Below are 23,307 nucleotides of genomic sequence, written 5' to 3'. Positions count from 1 at the left end.
GTTTTGTTGTTTTATTTTTCGGCACTACCTGTAGCTTTGAAATAAGACTGAAGGGGGACCCCTGCTGGCTGCAGGGTTGGTGCCGTGCTGGGCATGCCCAGTAGGGGCCAGTCAAAGTTCTGGAAACTTTGACAGAAGTTTTCCGTGATTGGGCTCCATCCTGTGATGTCACCCATATGTGAGGACTAACATCCTGCTGTCCTGTGTGAGAAAACCTGTTACAGGTAAGCAACATTTGTAGCAATAAAAGATGCGAGCGAAAAATAGCAAACGAGACTGAAGGGAGACACCTGTGGCTGAGAATATCATGGCATGCTGGGCATGCTCAGTGTGCCAGTCAAAAGTTTCTAGAAACTTTGACAGACATTTTCTGTGTCAGGGCTCAATCGATGATGTCACCCATATGTGAGGACTGCATCCTGCTGTCCTGGGATAACACCTATTACAGGTAAGCAATTTTGCTTTCTTCACTTCCATCCTCTTCCAATGGGAATACTGTTTATCCCATCCCCTTTTGATCTCCATTATCATTCTTTTTTGTCACTTCTTTTGGGAGGGCATTCCATGCACCTACTATCTTTCCATGAAGAAATACTTCCTGACCTTGCTCCTGAGCCTACTTGCATAGAGTTTCAGATCATGACCTTAGTTGTACAGCTTCTTTTCCATCAAAAGAGGTTTGATTCTTGTGCATTATTAATACCTTTTGGGTATTTGTCTGTGGTATATCTCCCCTGCCTTTTCCTCCATGGTATACATATTTAGGTACTTCAGTCTCGTATGTGTGTTGGTCCAGACTCCACACCATTTTGACTGTCTTTCTCTGGATTGCTTCTATCCTGTCTCTCTTGAGATATGGCCTCCAGAATGAAACACAGTACTCCAGGTGAGGCCTCAGCAACGACCTGTACAGGGGTATTATCACCTCCTTTTTCCTGCTGGTTATGGCTCTTTATGAGGCTCTATCAAGGTAGCCCAAGAGGAAAATGAATTAATATGAAAAAGAAAATAATTTTACTCAAATACACACAAGATATCAAACATAGAACTTGCAAAGTGAAATATATTGTAATGTAATTATGACCATCTTAAATAAGTCAGTGTACTGCGTCTCAGCTAGGTGCAATAATTTTAATCATCAATTATAAGTGACTTTCTCTCAATCAATAGAAGATCATGTAGATTGATAGTGTCTTTAACCCATGCCAAAAGAGCAATTTTTTTGTAATTGTAATATGCAAATAAAAACTTATTTGCACACACAACTTAAGTGCTGTTAGTAAACTCGATAGCACTTATCTGAGAGGACTCTTTGTTTGGAAAAGTTGCTCCCATGAAGGACTGAATGGTGGAGTGGAAAAATATATCCTCAAAAGTGCAGTCTGCTACTTTCAGGCTGGCAATAATCCATCTGATGCAACATTTTGAGTGCGTATTCTCTGCTTCAGGGATGTATCAAGGAGTGTCCTTCATTATATTAGTCACTGAGTTGGTGGCCAACAACCAACTGTCAGAGCGATGTCACTCACACAGCTCCATAAGCTAAGTTGCCATGTATTTCTGTTCGATCTAAGTGTTTGGCCCCGGTCATGGACTAAATTCAGATAGACACCTATGACCAATTTAAAATTATTGTGCCTAACTGAGATGAGTCATTCAAATCAATCAATGCCGGCTGCTGTTGTATTTATGATGATCATATAATTACATTCCAATATATTTCATTTTGTAAGTCCTTTGTATGACACATTGTGTTGTATTATTTGAGTAAAATTCTTTTCTTCTTTATGCAGACCAGCATCCTTCTGGCTTTAGCCCCACCTTGTCACATTATTTCAATACCTTCAGATCATCAGGCACTGTCATCCTGAGGCCTTTTTCCCAGTCGATGCATGTCAGTCTCTCACGCCTTCATCACGTGCAACTCCTTTGGATTATTGACACTTCTTGGTACTGGGGTTAGTATGAATGAATATATAGGTGTTGTATGACTAATTGTTAGGATTAGCATTATGTGAGTTGTGGGTATGAGAGGGTTTTTTTATGTATTATGTATAGGAGTGTAAAGGTGAAATGTTTTTGTTTTGTTTTTTTTTTATTTGTAAAAAAAACAACCTCCCCCCCCCCCCCCAAAAAAAAACAAAAAAACCCCCCTAAATACATATGTATGTGACTTTCTTTTTGAGGTATTGTATATGGGTCTCATATTTTGTGTGGCTGAATCCTAGCTACCAAACATTTAATCACTCTGAGCTTTCCTGGATCACTTCTCAATCTTTCTACTTCAGAGGTGTCCACTCTGTTGTGGACCTTTTTTCATCTGAAAAAAGAAACTTTTCCTTCTAATCTCTTCACAATATCACTCTCTCTCTCTCCTTTCCTTGCCTGCCTTTATCCTTCTTTCTGTTTTTGTGCCTTTTCATGCTGACAAGTCCTTGACTGCACAAATTTATGTAGTTAATTTAACTTGAAAAAATACCCAGCAATAGTACCTATGGCTTGAAAATACTAACAAACACACTTTTTTTTTGTACTCGGAAAGAGCCTGAATTAGCTAGAAAATAAACACCTAAATTATCAATTTATAAACACCTAAGATTAGAAGCCCTGTTTATAATTAAGACTTGGGGTTCAGGAAGTGATAGTGCTGGGTTTAAAACTGCTCAGAAAGTGGTGAACCATATCTTGTCCAAGTACAAGAGAATGAGTAGATTGTTTGGGCAAGGATGATCACACTTAGAGTATGGATTCATGAAATCTGTTCTGACTTTAAATTTACATGTTACGCTCTTGGCATGTCATAGCTAAGTTTCTGAAAGAACATGGCAATAAGTAAGTTTTGTCCATCTGATTTTATTCCTTTTTTTTTTTTTTTTAATTTAAGTTTTGTAACATACATAAACTTGTTTCCCTGTACGTACCCAGATCAGTCCAGATGTCTGGGCTTTGCCTCCCTTCCAGCAGATGGAGACAGAGAAATTTTTGTACACCCCTGGCATATAACCTGGTGTACCACCTGCAACCTCCTAGGAGGTTGGCAGTTCCTGGTGGGACTATCCCTCCTAGTAGAAGGGTTGGTGACCCAAATTACTCCATTTTCCACACCCTGGAGGTGGACAGCTGGTGGTCCAGTTTCCTCACCATCCGGGCTTGGGGAGAGAGAGAGAGGCTCCAGATGAGCTGTTCTTTTTTTGTTTTGTTTGACTTTCCTTGTCAGCGTTTAAAGCTTGTTTAAAAAAAATAAAAAAAAATTGGAGTTTTCTTTCTTTTTCTCTCTGCCTTACTTTTCATTTCTCCGGCACCAGTGGTGCAGGGAGGTGGCTCAGGGGTCACTTCTCTCTTTTCTTGCTGGTGGTCCCTGGAGGGGTCTCTCTGCCCTGTCCCTCCCTCGTTTGGCTCCTTACTGCGTGGTTTGTGTGTTTTTGGTTTTTTTTGCTGACATGCCCAAGCAGCTCTGAAGCTCCCTGTGTGGCCGCGAGTTAATGTACTTGTCTCAGGACTCGCGCTGCTCCTGGTGTCTCTCTGCTGGTGAAGGTGCTTTGGCAGGGATGGCGCCGATCTTGATGTTTCCTTGCCGATCCGGGGGGGGCGAAGGAAGCATGGCAGGAGGCCAGTGATCCGTTCCCGCTGAGTGCGGGAACGGTGGCCATTTTGGGGACTATAGCTGTGAAGGCTTAGGCTACTGTGGGGGGAGGGTGATGCCAGGCGATGGAGGCAGAGGGAAGTTGATGAAGCCAGGGGGTGAGGGAGAGGGGTTGAGGCAAAGGGAAGGTGATGATACCAGGTGGAGGGAGATGGAAAGTGAGGAGGATGGTGGGTGAAGGGTTAGGGAAGATCATTCTAATGTGAATGGATGGGGGGGTGGGGGGTGGAAGAGGTGTTGGAAGTTGATGTTGCTTGGGTGGGGGAGAGGGAAAATATTGATACCAGGGGGGTGGGAGAGAAGGGGATGGGGTAGAAGGAAAGGGAAGGTGGTGATGATTCTAGGGTGAGGATATGGAGAGAGAAGGTGGTGATGCTAGGAGGAGAGGGGTAGAGGGGGAAGGTGACGGTGATGCAAGGGGCGGCAGGGAAGAGGTAGTGGGAGAGGGAAGGTGATGATGACTGAGGGTGGGGTGAGAGTTGGAGAGAAAGGGAAGGTGATAACACGGAGTGGGGTAGAGGGAAAAGCATGATGATAGCAGGGGAGGTGCAGAAGATAGGGAGGGAGAGAGTAGGTAGTGATTTCAGGGAGTGAGAGAGAGAGGGGTAAAGGAAAAGGGAAGGTGGTAAAGATGATGCTAGGGGTGAGGAGAAGAGATGGAGGGGAGAGAAAATGTGATGATAATGCCAGGGGGTTGGGGAAGAGGTAGAAGGGAAGATGATGATGCCAGGGGTAAGAAGGTGGAGAGAAAAGGGGATGAAAATTCCAGGAGGTGGGGGAAGGGTGGAGGGAGTGGGAAGGTGATAATGATGGGGCATAGAAGTGTGGTGATAATTCAAAGGGGAGGGGAAGAGATGGGGGAAGGGTTGGTGGTGGTGATAGGGGTGGGGGGAGAGAATGAGGGCTAGGGAAAGTGATAATGCCAGGGGGTGGTGGAGAGGGAAGGAAAGATGATGCTAGGGGAGAGGGGGAAGGGAGAAGATGGTGCCAAGGGAGGGAGAGATAATGCCAATGGGAAGGGGGGATAAGGGAAGAGAAGAGGAAGTGGTTGGTGTGCCACAAAAAAGTGAACTCTGTGCTAGGTGTGCAACAAAACAAAGGTTGAGAAGCACTGCTTTACAGTACCATAGTAATAATTACAGTAAAAGAATAGTACAGAGCAAATTAAAATGGTAAACTGAGGCAAAAAGCAGAGAGGGATAAGGAGTCAGGAGAAGCAAGACGGAGATGAGATTTTAATTTGGAGCTGAATATAGGGACATAGCATCTTGAATTTCTAGTCAGGATTTGTTCCACACAAAGTTTGATTAGTGAGAATGCTAGGAAATAGGAAGGCACCTGCCTGCTAGGTGCAGGCCTGAGAACAGAGGGAGTGAGTGGATTTGTAGTGCTGAAGTATATCGCAGAGGGATAATTTTTGTGTGTAATCCTATATTTGGTAAGAAATCAATGAAGGGAAAGCAGCAAGGTTGTGGTATGGGAAGGCAGTACTGGAAGTGAGCAGCAGACTTTTTTGGAAGCATTGTAACAGTGCAAAGTTGGGGATTGTGCTTGCACAGTTGCAGTAGTTTGATGTGTTGGAGGGCATGTGCCTGTTCACTTCTTGTGAGGCTTTCATATTGGGGAGCCACTTATACCAGAGCTCAACAAATCCCAGCTGTCATGATGCCTAGGAATTTTGCTATGGTGCTTTGGATTTTCTACCTCAATATTTGTTTTTTCTCTTGGAGTGTGTGTGGATGTTTCTGCCATTGAAAATAGAGCGCTCCTCCAGTCCCACCATGTGGCTCTTGGTGACTTTGAGCCATGCACTTGTTCTGTGAATTTCTGAACTGCAGTGCCTGTGTGTGACTATAAGAGATCTTGTATTGGCATCAGCAGGAAGATTGCCCAGCTGGCATCTGGGGGTGTGTCATGTCTGCTGAGTAGGTGGTACTGGCTGACTTACTGGGGGGGGGGGAGTGGTTTAGGGGATGAAGTGTGACTGGCTGACTAGGGGATCGGTGAATGGGTAGTGACAGGTGGCTGGGTAATTTGGAGTAGGAAGGATAGGGATGGGACGATTCACTGCAGGCATGTCTGTTTGTTTTTTGTCAAACTTTCACTGTACTAAAACTCTGTGAGTGGTCCTTATCACTGGTGCTTTGCTGGACGGTAGGAACAACTGGCTGTTCCCTGTACGTACCTGGATCAGTCCAGACCGTGGGTTATGTCCCCAATCCAGCAGATGGAGTCAGCCAAAGCTTTGAGGGGGCGTCACCATAAGTACTACTACCCCCTCTGCAGGAGTTCAGTATCTTCTGACTCCAGCAGATGCGAGTAGGGGAATCTGGGCTTGCTCCCGATTACCTGTAACCTGTTTGCTTCCCTTGTTTGGGTCTTTCTTCTCTGTTTTGTTAGCTTTAGTTGTTTTGGATCAAGTTGTTCTTCATTGGAAAAAAAAAAAAAAAAAGAGTTAATTACTTAATTGGAGAGGCGTGGCTTCCTTGTTGTGCTGGCTCACTGTCTCTCTTTCTCCTTTCCCAGCGCTAGTCTGTTGGTTCACCGGGGTAAGTTGCATTTCTTTTTTGCTGTAGCTTTACTTTTCAGCTAGGTTGGACGCGGCTGCCGGTGGGACCGGCCGCCCAGCGTCTTCTCCCTCTCCCGTGGCCATTTTGCCGGCTCCTCGTGGGCTGCAGCGGGGAGCAGGGAGATCGCTTTCAGCGGGTTGTGAGGCCAGGAAGGCCCCCCCGCGGCGCCGCTTTTACTTCGGCGGGTAGTGCAGGCCATCTGGGCCCCCCCGCAGCGGCGCTCCATCTCGCGGCCCCCCCCCCCCCGAGGCTACCCGGGTGTTTTTGGTCTGCCGGGGCTGTTTTTGCTCGCGATTTCGATGCTGCGGCCATCGCGTTGCTCGGCCTGCGGCGAGCCAGGATCGCGCATTTCGAGGGAGGGCATCTGTGCTCGGTGCCTCCCCGGGGGGGAAGGCACGTCTCGGTCCCTCACTCATTTCTCCCCTCTGGCAGACTTGCCCGGGTGGCGTGGGCCGGCCCCTCCCCCATTCCTGGCGGGAACGGCGGCCATCTTGCATGCGCTGCGCCCTGAAGGAGCTCAGACAGCGCTGGGGGACGGGGATGCCTCAGAGGGCTCTCCCCCGAACTTGCTACCGGAGACAGATCTGGAGGCAGACCCGCAGGGGCAGGGTCCCCCGGGGCCCCCACCCGCGGAGGTCCCCCTGAGTAGGCCGGGGTTTTCCCCGGAGTTTATCCGCTTGATGCACACAGCTTACCTGCAGGACCTTGCTGCTCCCGCGGGACCGCCTCCACCCAAGCTACCGCGGCCTTCGTCCCTCTATCCGGCCCCCCCCCGCTCCAGCGGGCGTGGGGGCCCCACAGCTCTCCGCTCACACCCGGCTCCCTGTGGGCTCGGGGGGAACTGGGTCAGCCCCAGTTTCCCCTGGATCGGACAAGGGGACTCCACTTCAGAGGGAGAGGATCCGCGCACGCTGCGCCTTTTCCAGCGGGAAGAGCTGGATGACCTAATCCCGCAAATCATTCAGGGGTTGGACCTCGATCCCCCGCCGGACCCGCCAGCTCCCGTGGCGCCCGCTGTCGTCACTTCCTCAAAGAAGGGGGATCCGGTTCTGGCAGCCCTTCGTCCGAGGGCTCGGGCTTTTCCCATTCACGAGTCGTTCCTGCAGCTTCTCACCAGGGAATGGGATGCCCCGGAAGCTTCTCTAAAGGGCAGCCGCGCCATGGAGAGGCTGTATCCGCTGCCGGAAGATTTTCTGGATCTCATCAAGGTACCCAGGGTGGACTCCGCGGTGTCGGCGGTCACGAAGAGGACGACCATACCGGTGATGGGTGGAGCGGCGTTAAGGGATACGCAGGATCGCAAGTTGGAAGTCTTCCTCAAGCGGGTCTTCGAGGTCTCCGCGGTGGGGCTGCGGGCGGCGATGTGCAGCTCGCTTGCCCAGCGGGCCAGTCTTCTCTGGGTGCAGCTACTGCTCACCTCTCAGGTGTTGCCGGCTGAGGAGGCCGCCCAGGCGGATAGGCTGGAAGCTGCGGTGGCGTACGGGGCTGACGCCTCCTATGATCTTTTTAGGGTCCTCGCCCGCTCCATGGCCTCGGTGGTGGCGGCACGTCGACTCCTATGCCTCCGCAACTGGGCGGCGGACACGTCCTCCAAGTCGAGTCTGGGTTCCCTGCCATTCAGGGGTAAGTTCCTGTTCGGGGAGGATCTGGACCAGATCATCAAGTCTCTGGGGGAAAACGCGGTTCATCGCCTGCCGGAAGACAGGTATCGCTCCACCAGGGCATTTTCGTCCTCTCGGACCAGAGCCAGGGCACAAAGGCGCTACAGGAATTACAGACCGGCGGCGTCCAGGCCCTCTGCCCCCAGGTCACAGCCCTGGTCGCGCTCCTTTCGCGGGCGCCGCCCCGCGCGTTCCGCTTCCGCGGCGGGACAACCTTCTCCCAAGTCCTCTCAATGATGTTCAGCTCGCCCACTCCGCCGTCCCCAGGATTGGGGGGCGGCTGGCGTTCTTCTACGAGGAGTGGGCGCGGATCACCTCGGATCAGTGGGTCTTGGACACCATAGGACACGGCTACGCGTTGGAGTTTGTCCGCGCTCCGAAGGGACGGTTCATCTTCTCCCCCTGCGGCTCGGCCCTCAAGCGAAGGGCGGTGCAGTTGACGCTGGACAGACTGTGGGAGATAGGCGCCATTGTGCCCGTACCCTCCGGAGAGGTGGGCTCGGGCCATTATTACATCTACTTCGTGGTACCAAAGAAAGACGGTTCCTTCCGCCCCATACTGGACTTGAAGGAAGTCAACAAATCCCTCCGGGTGGTCCGATTCCGCATGGAAACGCTGCGTTCGGTGATCGCGGCGGTATATCGAGGGGAGTTCCTGGCCTCCTTGGACCTGACGGAGGCCTACCTTCACATCCCCATTCGCTGGGAGCATCATCGTCTTCTACGGTTCAAGATTCTGGATCAGCATTTCTAGTTTGTGGCGCTCCCGTTCGGATTGGCAACGGCCCCGCGCACCTTCACCAAGATCATGGTAGTTGTGGCGGCTGCCCTTCGGAAGGAGGGTATTCTAGTTCATCCTTATCTGGACGATTGGCTCATCCGAGCGAAGTCTTTTCGGCATGGACAGGCTGCAGTGGCCAGAGTAATAGAGTTTCTGCAGTCCCTGGGATGGGTGGTGAACTTCTCCAAGAGCTCCCTCGTGCCCTCGCAGCGCTTGGATTTCTTGGGGGCGACTTTCGACACCCGTCTGGGCGCGGTTTTTCTACGTCAGGACAAGGCGCTCGCCCTGCGGGAGCACATACAGCGTTCTCTGCATTACCAGCTCCCACCTCCTGGGACTATCTGCAGCTCCTGGGGGTGATGGGTTCCACCATCGACATGGTCCCTTGGGCATTTGCGCACCTCCGGCCTCTACAAAGAGCACTTCTATCCCGTTGGAAACCACTTTCGCAGGACTACCAGGTGATCCTCCCGCTGCCTCAGTTTGCCAGGAGTGGCCTGGTGGATGGATCTGGAGAATCTGGCTCGCGGCGTGTCCCTCGATCTACCAAATTGGGTAGTGGTAACCACCGACGCCATTCTCGTAGGCTGGGGAGCAGTCTGCGACCGCAGCGCCACGCAGGGGACGTGGTCCGCGGAGGAGTCGAAGTGGTCCATCAATCGTCTGGAGACCAGAGCGGTCAGGCTAGCGCTCCTCCACTTCCTGCCACTCCTTCGGAATCGGGAGGTCAGAATCTTATCGGACAACGCGACTACGGTGGCCTATATCAACCGACAGGGCGGCACTCGCAGTCCGCAGGTCGTGCTCGAGGCAGCGATGCTGATGCAGTGGGCGGAACGGCATCTGGGCCGTCTAGCGGCCTCGCACATCGCGGGCGTGGACAACGTCCAAGCGGATTTCCTCAGTCGCCAGCTTCTGGATCCCGGAGAGTGGTCCCTCTCTGACGAGGCGATGCAGCTGCTCGTCCGGCGGTGGGGATCCCCCCACCTGGATCTCATGGCGTCCGCCCAAAACACCAAGGCTCCTCGTTTCTTCAGTCGCCGGAGAGAGCGGGGGGCGGAGGGCGTAGATGCTCTCGTGCTCCCGTGGCCGGCCAACCTGCTCCTATACGCGTTCCCACCGTGGCCGCTGGTGGGAAGACTACTCCGCCGGATAGAGGCTCATCAGGGGACTGTGATCTTCGTCGCGCCAGAGTGGCCAAGACGACCTTGGTTTGCGGACCTCCTCCACCTGGTAATCGACGGACCCATCCGGCTGGGACATCTTCCCCGCCTCCTCCACCAGGGACCGGTATTTTTCGACCAGGCAAAACTCTTCTGTCTTGTGGCCTGGCTTTTGAGAGGCACTGCCTTCGGCGACGGGGCTACCTGGAGGCGGTAGTGTCAACGCTGCTGCGTTCTCGGAAGACTTCGACGTCGGTGGCCTATGTGAGAGTCTGGAAGGTGTTCGAGCTGTGGTGTACTGGCCTGAACACGAGACCCACGGAGGCGTCTGTCCCTCAGATCCTCCAGTTTCTACAAGCGGGGGTGGATAAGGGGCTCGCCTACAATTCACTTCGGGTTCAAGTGGCCGCTCTTGGCTCACTCCTGCGTGACGGAGGATCTCTGCTACAACACCCGGACATCGTCCGTTTTCTCAAGGGGGTCAAGCACTTGCGGCCTCCATTGCGGGACCCTTGTCCCTCTTGGAGTCTCAACCTTGTACTACGTTCCATGTCGGGACCTCCGTTTGAACCACTGCGGAATGCGACGATCAAGGATCTCACTCTCAAGACTGTGTTTCTGGTGGCCATCTGCTCCGCTCGGCGCATTTCGGAGCTGTAGGCTCTGTCATGTAGAGAGCCTTATCTCCGGTTCTCCGATTCTGGAGTTTCGCTTCGCACTGTGCCCTCCTTTCTTCCGAAGGTGGTGTCCGCGTTCCATGTGAACCAGACGGTGGAACTTCCATCTTTCTCTTCGTCTGAGCCGCGGTCTCTCCGTCTCCTTGACGTCAAGCGCACTCTGCGTCTCTACCTGGAGGCTACGAATGATTTCCGGACTTCTGACCATCTCTTCGTCCTTTGGTCCGGTCCCCGGAAGGGATCTCAGGCCTCGAAGACGACCATTGCCAGATGGCTGAAGGCCGGCATTGCCGCTTCCTACATTGGGGTGGGGCGGACTCCCCCGCTCGGCATTGTAGCGCATTCTACACGCTCTCAGGCGGCGGCCTGGGCGGAGAACCGCTCGGTCTCTTCGCAAGAAATCTGTAGAGCGGCCACCTGGAAATCGTTGCACACGTTCTCAAGACACTATAGACTACACCTCGCCTCGTCCGTCCATGGACACTTTGGCGAACAGGTTCTACGAGCAGGCCTCGCAGGACCCCACCCGGTTTAGGGAAGCTTGGGTACATCCCACGGTCTGGACTGATCCAGGTACGTACAGGGAAAAGAAAATTATTACTTACCTGCTAATTTTCGTTCCTGTAGTACCATGGATCAGTCCAGACGCCCACCGCATTTGGGTTCTAATCCTGCTCAGCTGTATTTGGGTTCTAATTCTGCTCAGCTGTTCTTCATGGTATGGTAGTGTCTTTACTGCTGTTTTTCACGTGTTCCCAGTTTTCACTGTTTGTCACCGTTCTCTTGGGGGTTGACACGCTATACTCATGACCTCCCACCCATTAGTGGGATGGTTCCAGTTTTCTCTATTTAGAATCAGCGGCTTATTGTTGCCGTCTTGTTTAAACTTGATCCAATTCGGGGGTTTCTGTTTACTCGGGCTTTGATATACTCGATACTGAACTCCTGCAGAGGGGGTAGTAGTACTTATGGTGACGCCCCCTCAAAGCTTTGGCTGACTCCATCTGCTGGATTGGGGACATAACCCACGGTCTGGACTGATCCATGGTACTACAGGAACGAAAATTAGCAGGTAAGTAATAATTTTCTTTTATAGAGCTTTTAAAAAGCCTTTAAAAAGTTCTGCAGTTGTGGAGAGAAACCTCCCACTGCCACCAGATTACCTGCATTTCAGCCCATGTTGGAGCTGGCTGTTTTATATGCCACTTTATAAATCAGTGTACTGTAACTTTTGGCCTCTTCATCGTTTATTTCTTCTAAGCATAAAATGGGGGACAATGTGTGATGAGTTGGACCTTTCAGCATAGTATTACAAGCACCCTGTGATGATTGATTAAGCTGTCAATTATGTCTAAACTTTCTCCTACCTCAGCTGTTGCCAATCTTCATGCAACTGGGATCACGGGAGCTCATGATGTATTATATTGACCTGAAGCGCACAAATGATGTTCTTCTCACTTTTGAGGCACTCAAGGTAAGTTGTGTGGAGGTCTGTTGCTTGCGTTTCCAGAAATGCTGTGTTTCTACCAGTACAGCATGTCTGAATCTTCAGAAGCTGGGATTGTTCAACAATGAGATCAATATTCAAAGGGTTTGTCTGGCTAGCTTTCCTAGTTAACTGGAGAAACCCAGAGATTTGAAGTGTTTTCTCTGGCTAAAGTGGAGTAGCAAGCCTAGTGATTAGAGCAGCAGACTGTGAACCAGACTTGTAACCTTGGGCAAGACATTTCACCCTCAGGTACAAAATTAGGGCCTGATTTACTAAGGCTTTCCTGCCATTCTGTGCCCTTGGAAAAAAATGCATAGTAAATGAGACTCTTAGATTGTAAGCTGACTCGGAATAGGGAAATATCTGCATGTAATCCACTTTGAATTATCACAAAAAGTAGAATATACATTTAAAAAAAAAATTTTTGTCTGAGCAAATCATAGCCTGCACAGAATTTACCTGGACAAAAAAGAGGTGGTCCTGGGAGTGTTGCCAGAGGATGATGTGGGGGAAAGAGGGAAGGGAAAAGATGATGGTGCAAAGGGATGGAGAGAGGGAGAAGGTTGTGATGCTGATTGGGGGGGGGGGGGTGAGGGAAGAGAAGAGGAAGTGGTTGGTGTGTCACAACAAAGTGAATACAAATAACCAGACAACATAGGGGGTGAGAGTGGGAGCTCTTCTTTTTTTTTTATTGGGCTTTAGGCAGTTCTTTTCCCTCTCCCAGCCCAATGATTTAAAAAAAAAACAAAAAAAAAACAAATAAAAAAAGAAAGAGCCTCCATTCTTTAGTATAAAAGATTATAAAAGGGAAAAAAAAGTGCACTGATGGAATTCTCTCACTTTCCTTCCCTCCCGCTTTCTGCATTGCTGAACAAAAAAAGTACCCAAAGCTCTTCCCTTCACTACCTATGTCATTCTCATTAAAAAAAAAAACCAAACATAAAAATAAAAAAAGATAGTGCAGCTGGTGATTCCATCCCACATCCTGTCCAAAAGAGGGATAGTGCATCATGGGTGTGATAAAGGGGATGGAACAGCTCCCCTATGAGGAAAGGCTGAAGAGGTTAGGGCTGTTCAGCTTGGAGAAGAGATGGCTGAGGGGAGATATGATAGAGGTCTTTAAAATCATGAAAGGTCTTGAACAAGTAGATGTGAATCTGTTGTTTACACTTTCGGATAATAGGACTAGGGGGCACTTCATTACGTTAGCATGTAGCACATTTAAGACTAATCGGAGAAAATTCTTTTTCACTCGATGCACAATTAAGCTCTATAATTTGTTGCCAGGGGATGTGGTTAGTGCAGTTAGTGTAGCTGGGTTTAAAAAAGGTTTGGATAAGTTCTTGGAGGAGAAGTCCATTAACTGCTATTAATCAAGTTGACTCAGGGAATGTCCTCTGCTATTACTGGCATCAGTAGCATGGGATCTTCTTAATCTTTGGGTACTTGCCAGGTTCTTGTGACCTGGATTGGCCTCTGTTGGAAACAGGATGCTAGACTTCATGGACCCAGGTCTGACCCAGCATGGCAATTCTTATGTTCTTATGTAATCCAAGGGCTAAGGACAGAGTCTGCTGGAGAGGGTTACCTCGGCCTGCACATTATAGCTCTGATGGACTTGTCTTTTTGGAGGAAGTTTCCCTTGTAGCCCATGGCAGCAAGGAGGCCTGAATTCAGCCATTTATATTAGGTGGGCAGAAAATGAGGGTACAATCAATCAAAATAAGAAAATTAGTGACCGTTTTTTCCTCTTCCTTTTTTCTGTCTTTCTTTCTCCAGCACTTAGCATCCTTACTACTCCATAATAAATTTGCAGCGGAGTTTGTAGCCCATGGCGGAGTGCAGAAGCTGCTGGAAATCCCACGTCCCTCCATGTCTGCCACAGGAGTCTCCATGTGCCTATACTACTTGTCATACAATCAAGATGCCATGGAGCGGGTAAGATGCCTTTCTCTGTACTACTTGCACAGTTACTCTGAACCTCCTTGTGCAGTTTTATATAATTAAAATGTCCTAGCGTGTAGACAGATGGACTCAGGACCAGTGGGTTTATGCTCCCCTGCCTGCAGATTGAGACTGAGCAAGCTGACATCACAAAATATATAGTCTAGCAGTAACTCCAGTCTGCCAGTATTTTCTATCTCCAGCAGATGGTGGATGTGCATCTCCCTATGATGATTGCTTCGAGTTTTTTGGAAGGAGAAATTTGAAATCTAAATTAAGGAAATGAAAGCCCAGCTCTCCTGCGGTGATACCTAAAGATCCATCCCCCAGTTGAGAGCTCCTGAGGCAATTTCTGAGGTCCCTTAGAAGTGTTCCTTGGTCTGGTAATTGGGTTTCCCAGCATGGACTTAGCTACTTGAGTGGCTAAAAGGCAGAATGAGCAGGAAGCAAAATGTGGCGGTGACTGCAATTGCCTTCTCCCCCCCGTAGCTGGAGACAGTCTTTGTGCTCATCCAGGTAAGGCTGAGCTCTGGTAAGGTTTTTTTTGTTTTTAAAAGGAAGAAGAGACTTAGCAGGAGGTTTTACTGTTAGGGCTTTCTTCTCCCGCCTGGTATCTGAGCTCAGCGTGCCATTCCAAAGTTTGTCCCGCTCCGTGGGAGATTGAGGGCTGCGGGCAGTTTGAGCAGCCTCTGTAGGCTAGGCCCCGCTCTGAGGCTTTTTGCTGCGCACAGTTTGGTAGGCTACAATGGCTTTTCACACGCTTTCAGAGGCTGCTCTCTACTGGTTTGTCGGTCCAGCATATGAGTCTCGCTGTGTGTCCAGTTGTATGCTCAGTTTTTGGGTGCACAGTAAAGCACTTTCTCCACTGCCGGTCCCAAACTTTGGAACTCTCTCCCATCAGACCTCAGACTAGTGCAATGCCCTATTGTATTTAAGAAAAGACTCAAGACCTGGTTATTCACCAAGCATTCTCCTAACTTCAGCTTTTATTTGAATTCCAACCTATGATCCCTTTCATTGGTAACCCCCAGAGAGCAATATTAAAAACCTAGCCTTATGCCCAACACCCGCTCTTAACTCCAGCCTACATTAGGCCCCATAACTTTTACTTTGTTGTTAACCCCATTTATTTTTATCCAAGTTCAATCTACCTGTTTATTGTAAGACATCCTCTTGTCATGGTTATTGTTTAGAATGTAAACCGACATGATTAGTAATTCTGTTACTGGAAAATCGGTATATAAAAGTGCTAAATAAATAAATAAAATACTTGAATTTTGAGCACCCACGTTAAGTGCTGCCTAGTGGCCGTGCGCTTCCATCAGCGCTCAGGTGTTTTTCTGTGCTCACATTTTGGTCACCTGGGTGAGATCGCCTAGGTTGTCGGGGTTACTCATCCCGTAGCTGTCGGAGTCACTTGTCCAAGTGACTCCGACAGCTACGGGATGAGTAACCCCGACAACCTACAAATAAGGAAAGTCGACCCCTTTTTAAATATATAGTAAAAAATACAAATAATTGAACTTTGATGCTAGTTCCTTGGACCAATTGATTAAATGTGACCCTGTGAAAGTGCATGAAATGCAAGTTCAACTTGTGAACACTGGGGGTGGTATGATGGTCCTTAAATTTATATGAGAAAATTCTACAGCGTTGTTATTTTCTAAAAGATTTCTAAATACCACGTGTTTTCATATAGATTTCAATTACCCCAATATTGACTGGTTATATGTAACATGGGGACATGCTAGAGAGAGAAAGTTCCTGGATGGAATAAATGACAGCTTTATGGAGCAATTGGTTCAGGAACTGACGAGAGGGAGCGATTTTAGATCTAATTCTCAGTGGAGCGCATGATTTGGCGAGAGAGGTAATGGTGGTGGGGCCTCTTGGCAATAGTGATCATGATATGATCAAATTTGAATTGACTGCAAGGGGGACAGTAAGCAAATCCATGGCTCTAGTGCTAAACTTTCAAAAGGGAAACTTTGATAAAATGAGAAAAATACTTAGAAAAAAACTGAAAGCAGCTACAAAGGTAAAAAGTGTGCAAGAGGCAAAGACCTTGTTCATCAAAAAAAAACCCATCCTAGGAGCACAGTCCAGATGTATTCCACACATTAAGAAAGGTGGAAGGACGGCAAATGATTATCAGCATGGTTAAAAAGGGGGAGGTGAAAGAGGCTGTTTTAGCTAAAAGATCTTCATTCAAAAATTAGAAGAAGGATCCAACAGAAGAAAATAGGATAAAACATGTGTTGGCAAAACAGACTAAGAGAGAATTTGAAAAGAAGTTGGCCATAGAGGCAAAAACTCACAGTAAACTTTTAAAAATATATCCAAAGCAGAAAGCCTGCGAGGGAGTCAGACCGTTAGATGATCGAGGGGTTAAATGATTTCTTTGCTTCGGTGTTTACTAAAGAGGATATTGGGGAGATACCTGTTCTGGAGAAGGTTTTCATGGATAATGATTCAGATGGACTGAACCAAATCATAGTAAACCTAGAAGATGTGGTAAGCCTGAATGACAAACTGAAGAGTAGTAAATCACCTGGACCGGATGGCATACACCCCAGGGTTCTGAAGGAACTAAAAAATGAAATTTCAGATCGATTAGTAAAAATTTGTAACCTATCATTAAAATCATCCATTGTATCTGAAGACTGGAGGGTGGCTAATGTAACCCCAATATTTAAAAAGGGCTCCAGGGGTGATCCAGGAAACTACAGACCGGTTAGCCTGACTTCAGTGCCAGGAAAAATAGTGGAAAGTGTTCTAAAGATCAAAATCACAGAACATATAGAAAGACATGGTTTAATGGAACAAAGTCAGCATGGCTTTACCCAGGGCAAGTCTTGCCTCACAAATCTGCTTCACTTTTTTGAAGGAGTTAATAAACATGTAGATAAAGATGAACCGGTAGATTTATTTATTCTATTATTTTATATACCAACAATCGATTTGAGATATCACATCGGTTTACATTCAGGTGCTGTAAGTATTTCCCTATCCCCAGAGGGCTTACATTCTAAGTTTTGTACCTGAGGCAATGGAGGGTAAAGTGACTTGCCCAAGGTCACAAGGAGTGACAGCGGGGCTCAAATCCTGGTCTCCTGGTTTATAGCCTACTGCTCTAACCACTAGGCTATTCCTCCTGTAGTGTGTTTGGATTTTCAGAAAGCATTTGACAAAACTCCTCATGAGAGGCTTCTAGGAAAAGTAAAAAGTCATGGGATAGGTGGCGATGTCCTTTCATGGATTACAAACTGGTTAAAAGACAGGAAACTGAGTAAGATTAAATGGACAATTTTCTCAGTGGAGGGGGTGGGCAGTGGAGTGCTTCAAGGATCTGTACTGGGACCTGTGCTTTTCAATGTATTTATAAATGATCTGGAAAGGAATACGATGAGTGAGGTAATCAAATTTGCAGATGATAAAAAAAAAAAAATATTCAGAGTAGTTAAATCACAAGCAGATTGTAATAAATTGCAGGAGGACCTTGTAAAACTGGAAAATTGGGCATCCAAACGGCAGATGAAATTTAATGTGGATAAGTGCAAGGTTCCCTGTACTTACCTGAATCAGTCCAGACTGTGGGTTGAGCCTCCTTTCCAGCAGGTGGAGACAGACCAAAACTGAAAGGGTATCCTGTATGAGGACAGGACCTACCCTGCAGCCCTTCAGTATTTGTCTGTCTCCAGCAGGTGGATCAGCTCACCCTTCGATCTCCTGATTTAGGCTAGTCAGCCTTCTTTTTCTTCCTTTCTTCTGGGATCAAGCAAGTACTTCTCCTTAGGGATCTTGTTTGGCTTTCTTGGGGGGGGAAAAAAAAAAAAGAAGAGAGGAGTTTAATTTTTTAGTCTGTGCAGGAGATGGTCCAGTCTCCTGGCTCTTGCCGGACTCGGAGGCTTGGCCCCTTGTGCGGAGCATAGCCTGAGTCCGTGCTTTCTTCCAGGTGTGGGGACCGAGGCTGGTGGTCCAGTCTTTCATCTCTCCCCCCCCCCCCCCCCCGGCTGCCTAGGGAGCATAGGGCTCCATTGTTGTGCTCAGAGAAAAAAAAAAAAAAAAGGGATAATAAATAAAATAAAATATCAAATTCTAAGCTAATTTTATTTTTCAGCTTACCCGGGATTTGAACCGGCAGCCAGACAGGCAGGAGCGAGCAGGCTTCATTCCCCTGCCTCCGCTCCTGTCAGCGGGCTGCCAATCATAGTTATTTTTAGCTTTTTTTCTTCAGCGCACGGCTCTTCTTCATTGGGGATGCCGCGGCCAGCAGCCTGCCTTGCCTGTGGGCAGCCCTCTTCGCGCCTATTGCGCGAGGGGCTCTGCTCAGCCTACCTGGTGAGGAAGGCCCCTCCTCAGCAGGGCAGGCAAATCCAGCCCGGGGACGAGTTCCCCAGCGCATGGCCAGGCTGTTCCCGGGTCGACAAAGCCCGGGAACGGCGGCCATCTTGGGTTTTTCTGCAGCTCCTGAATTGGAGCTGCCTGGGGCTGGGGAGCCAGTTTTTAGCGATTTTGTTTTCCTCCCCCCCCCCCCCCCCCGGGAAAATTAAAACTCGTTTTTCCTTAGAATTTGTTCTCCTCCTCCATAAGTCTTATTTGGCTAGCTTGCAGGAGGAGGAGGGCTCCCCCCCCCCCAAGGCGAAAATTCCGCACCCCACGCCGCTACCTATATGTCCTGCCGCGGAACCTCCAGAGTCCGTGCGGGTGGTCCCGGGGGTGGCCCCCATCCCCCCCCCCCCCCCCCCCCCCCCCCCCCGTGGATCCAGTTCTTCCGGATCCCGATCCCACTTCTGACTTAGCGAGCACACTCCCACCCTTGGAGGGGGACGATCCTAGGGTTCTCCGCATGTTTCAGCATGAGGAGTTGGAGCCCCTCATCCCTTTTGTCCTCCAGGTGCTGGGGCTGGAGGGGCCCCCGGCGGATACCCTTACGGCCTCCTTGCCCAAGAATATGGACCCAGTCCTGGTGAGACTCAGGGCCCCGGCAAGTGCTTTTCCTTTTCATCCTATGCACAAGCTGCTGCTCTTGCGCGAATGGGAGTCTCCCGAAGCAGGACTCCGGGTGGGGCGGGCTATGGATAAGCTCTACCCCCTCCAGGAGGAATGCTTAGACATGTTGAAGATCCCCACCGTGGACTCCTCGGTTTCTGCGGTCACCAAGCACACCACTATCCCTGAAGGACGGACAGGACTGCAAATTCGAGGCCCATATGAAACGTATTTTTGAAGTCCTGGCTCTGGGGGTCCGAGCGACTATCTGCAGCAGTCTCATGCAGCGGGCAGGTCTCAGGTGGGTTCAACAATTACTCGGCACCCAGGACCCTCCCGTCTGCAGAGGCGGAGCAGGCTGAACGTCTGGAAGCAGTCATCGCATATGGGGCTGATGTGCTCTACGATCTCCTGCGCGTCTAGGCGATGGCATCGGCGGTATCCGCTTGTCGGCTTCTCTGGCTGCGCAATTGGTCGGCCGACCCGTCCTCCAAGGCCCGGCTAGGCACGTTGCCTTTCAAAGGTAAGTTGCTTTTTGGCGAGGACCTTGAGAAGCTTATTGACTCCTTGGGGGAAAATAAGGTTCTTAAGCTCCCGGAGGACCTTCCGAAACAATCTCGTTCCTTTACCCCCCTCCCATCCTCGCTTCCAGGGACAGAGGAGGTATACGCCCCGCGGACGGGGTAATTCCTCCAGGGGTTATTCTTCTCGGTCTCAATCTTGGTCTCAGCCCTTTTGTGGGCGTCGTTCCTTTCGTGAGGGCCAGTCCCAGCGCCCCTCCCCAAAGCCTGCCACACAATGAAGTTCAGTCGACCCATTCCTCAGTTCCTTTTCTGGGCAGTCGACTCTCCCTGTTTTTCGAGGAATGGGTCAAGATCACGTTGGACCAGTGGGTCCTCGACATTGTCTGAGACGGTTACGCTTTTGAACTTGTTCTCGACCTACTGGATCTCTTCGTATTCTCCCCATGCGGTCGTCTCAAGCGGGAAGCGGAAGAGCAAACCCTCGTCAGGCTACTGGATCTGGGTGCAGTGATCCCGGTCCCGAAAGCGGACCTCGGCGCAGGCCAGTATTCTATTTACTATGTGGTTCCCAAGAAGGACGGGGTGTTTTGGCTAGTCTTAGACCTCAAGAGGGTCAACTGGGCCCTCAAGGTCCCACATTTTTGCATGGAAACCTTGCGAGCAGTCATTGTGGCGGTTCGCCCCGGAGAGTTCCTCGCCTCACTCGATCTGACAGAGGCGTATTTCCATATTCCGATTCACCGTGATTATCAGAAGTATCTTCGCTTTCACATCCTCAACCGGGATTTCCAGTTTTGCGCCCTACCTTTCGGCCTCGCGACCGCACCACGCACCTTTACCAAGGTCATGGTGGTGGTGGCGGCGGCCCTCCGCCAGGAAGGAATCTTAGTCCACCCCTATCTGGACGACTGGCTTGTACGGGCCAAGTCGGAGGCTCTTTGCAGACAGACGGTGGATCGGGTATTAGCTCTCCTTGCGTTTCTCGGTTGAATAGTGAATTTCTCCAAGAGCAAGCTTCAGCCCTCCCAGGTGTTAGTTCCTGGGAGCTCACTTCGACACTCACGTAGGCAAGGCATTTCTGCCTCGTGCGCGGGCCCTCAAGTTGATCGACCAGGTTCGGAATCTGCTCTCGCTACCTCTTCCAACGGCCTGGGACTACCTGCAGGTCTTAGGGTCCATGACTTCCACCATAGACCTCGTTCCCTGGACTTTTGCTCATATGCGACCATTACAGAAAGCTTTGCTATCCCGTTGGCAGCCGGTGTCAGAACAGTTTCACATAGTCCTCCCTCTTTTGGACTCTACCGTCGCCGCCTTGCAGTGGTGGCTTTCGCTTCCTCATCTTCTCCGGGGAATGCCACTTCGATCTCCACAGTGGACGATAGTAACCACGCATGCCAGTCTCTCGGGCTGGGGGTGTCTGTCCCAGTCCACTCAGGGGATCTGGTCGCTGGTTCAGACTCGCTGGCACATCAATCGCCTGGAGGCCCGGGTGATGCGTCTGGCGCTGCAGGAGTTTCTGCCCCTGATATGCGGCAAAGCGGTGAGGGTTTTCTCCAACAACTCCACCACCGTGGCTTATATCAACCATCAGGGGGGCATCTGCAGTCGCCTGGTGGCCCTAGAAGCTAGCCGGCTCTTCGTCTGGGCGGAATGACATCTGGAGTGCCTGGCGGCCTCCCACATCGTGGGCAAGGAGAACGTTCAGGCCGACTTTCTCAGTTGTCAAGCGCTCGATCCGGGAGAGTGGGAACTCTCGGAAGAAGCTATGGATCTGATTGTCGACAGGTGGGGTCCCCCTTACCTGTACCTCATTGTGACCTTGCGCAATGCCAAGGCCAATCGGTTCTTCAGCCGCTGGAGGGAGCAAGGCTCGGAGGGCGCGGATGCTTTGGCTTCCCTTGGCCCACTGACGTCCTTCTGTACGTGATTCCTCTATCCCTAGGTTTCCTGTCAACTTTGACAAGTCAAACCTGTTTGACTCAAAGAATTCAGTTCGTGGGAACCTGGATAAATTTTTTTTAGTTCGAAAGAGCTGAATTGATGAGTCTAGTAAATGCCTTCCTTCAGCAGGACTATCAACAAATTTTGTTCTGTTCTTGGTCACATGGCAGCTGCGGTGCATATAGTATCTCTGACTTGTCTGCACATACATGGCCTTCATCGGAGAGTCTGAAGCCAATATGATCAGTTCTATGAACCATTACCTCACCAAATATCTGTGACCTCCAGGATGAGAGCATCCCACCAGAGGGTGTGCTGACTGCAGACCCTTCATCTGCTAGTGGTGAGTTGGACATGCTGTGGGTGTATGGGGGGGATCTAACTAGATAGGGCTAGGTAGGGAGGGTGGATATGGGCTATGAGACTAATTTGTAATGTAATACCTATTGCCATATTTCTTCTTTTGTGTAATTTACACGTTGATTTTTCGAACGCTTTTCTGTATGTTCAGTTGAAATTAGAGCAGTAGAGGTTTGTTAGGGGGGACAGTTATTTGGGAGATGATAATCTGTGGCAAGATGGAATGTTCTGTTTGTGCTTGTATTCTTTGTCGCTTTATCACAAACTTCCAATGAAAAATAAATATTTCAAAACAGCTGACAAATAGAATAATATCCAATAATAAATTCATACACATTATTTTAATTTTCCAAACACACAAAATATTTCTAAACAGCAATCAAATAACATCCAATAATTAAAACTAATAAGAATTTTAAAAAACAAAACACCTCCCCCCCCCCCCAAAAAAAAACCCAACAAAAACAGAACCTGTTCTTCATACCTAACAAATTTTTCATTTCCAGTCGCCCTGAGATTGTCATAAATTAGTTCGGGTGGGGAATGGTGTATACAAACGTTTTTCTGACTCTCTCATGGACAACACTCATGCGCTCTCTCCCCACATGGAATCACACGCACGTGCACGCGCTCTTTCCCCCATGCAGTCACACACGTGTTTGCAGTTGCATGCAGTTACACACATGCTTGCTTTCTCCCCCATGTGCAATCACACACAGGCTCACACATGCACTCGAACTGCTTGGGCCTCTTCTCAGCCACCAGCAGGATGGGGTCTGTTGGGTCCTCTGTCTCTCTTTGGCCACTGTGGGTGCAGCCTACCTCACCTGTTAATCTTCAGCCACCAGTGGAAGGAGATCTGCTGGCAGCTACCAAGTTTTCTCTCTTCCGCTGCAGGATGGGCTCCAGCAGCAGCCTCCCATTTTTACTAGCGCAGCAGCTGCTATTCAGTGTCACTACTACTGTGCCAATAAAAATGGCCTTGTGTACCATATTTATTTATTTAAAAAATTTTATATGCCGTCGTTCGTGTTAACATCACAAGGGTTTACAAGAAAACCAAAAAACGTTCAAGAAAAATACATCACTGTATAAAAGTACATTATTAGTCTAGAGGGAGACAGAAAACAACTTAAAAGGCAGTGTACATCATAAAATAAAAGTAAAATATTTGGACTTATTGATATTAATGACCTTTTTTTAGATCGTCCATATAGGCTTGCTCAAAGAGCCAGGTCTTTAGATCTTTTTTACATTTTTTTTATCTCTGTTTCAAGTCTTAGCTCTGCTGGCATAGTGTTCCAAAGACTTGGCCCTGCAATAGAAATAACTCTATCTCGAACCAGTGCCAGATGTGCCGTGTTGACTAAAGGGACGTGAAGTAGACCTTTGCCGATCTCAGTGATCTGTGTGGGATGTGTAAATGGATTGAGAAATTTAACCAGTCAGTTTTCTGTCCGTGGATTGCCTTGTGAAGAATACAGCAGGTTTTGTACCATATTCTGGGTGTGATCAGGAGCCAGTGTAGGTTTATCAGTATTGGTGTGATGTGTTCTCAT

At 49.2% G+C, this 23,307-nt stretch overlaps 1 protein-coding gene across 14 annotated transcripts in view; it reads left to right on the top strand.

The window, feature by feature from the left end:
* Nucleotides 1–23,307, top strand: part of DCAF1 (DDB1 and CUL4 associated factor 1) — a 466,661-nt gene that overhangs the window by 196,368 nt on the left and 246,986 nt on the right. For all 14 annotated transcript variants that reach the window (XM_029599562.1, XM_029599550.1, XM_029599554.1 and 11 more), the window contains 2 exons: nt 11,868–11,969; nt 13,764–13,922. In XM_029599562.1, coding sequence (XP_029455422.1) covers nt 11,868–11,969; nt 13,764–13,922 — 261 coding nt within the window. The remainder of the gene's footprint in view (nt 1–11,867; nt 11,970–13,763; nt 13,923–23,307) is intronic.

This window comes from Rhinatrema bivittatum, chromosome 4 (genome assembly GCF_901001135.1).
Source record: "Rhinatrema bivittatum chromosome 4, aRhiBiv1.1, whole genome shotgun sequence".
Classification (NCBI taxonomy): Eukaryota; Metazoa; Chordata; class Amphibia; order Gymnophiona; family Rhinatrematidae; genus Rhinatrema; species Rhinatrema bivittatum.
This window is presented reverse-complemented; position numbering and strand designations above follow the sequence as displayed.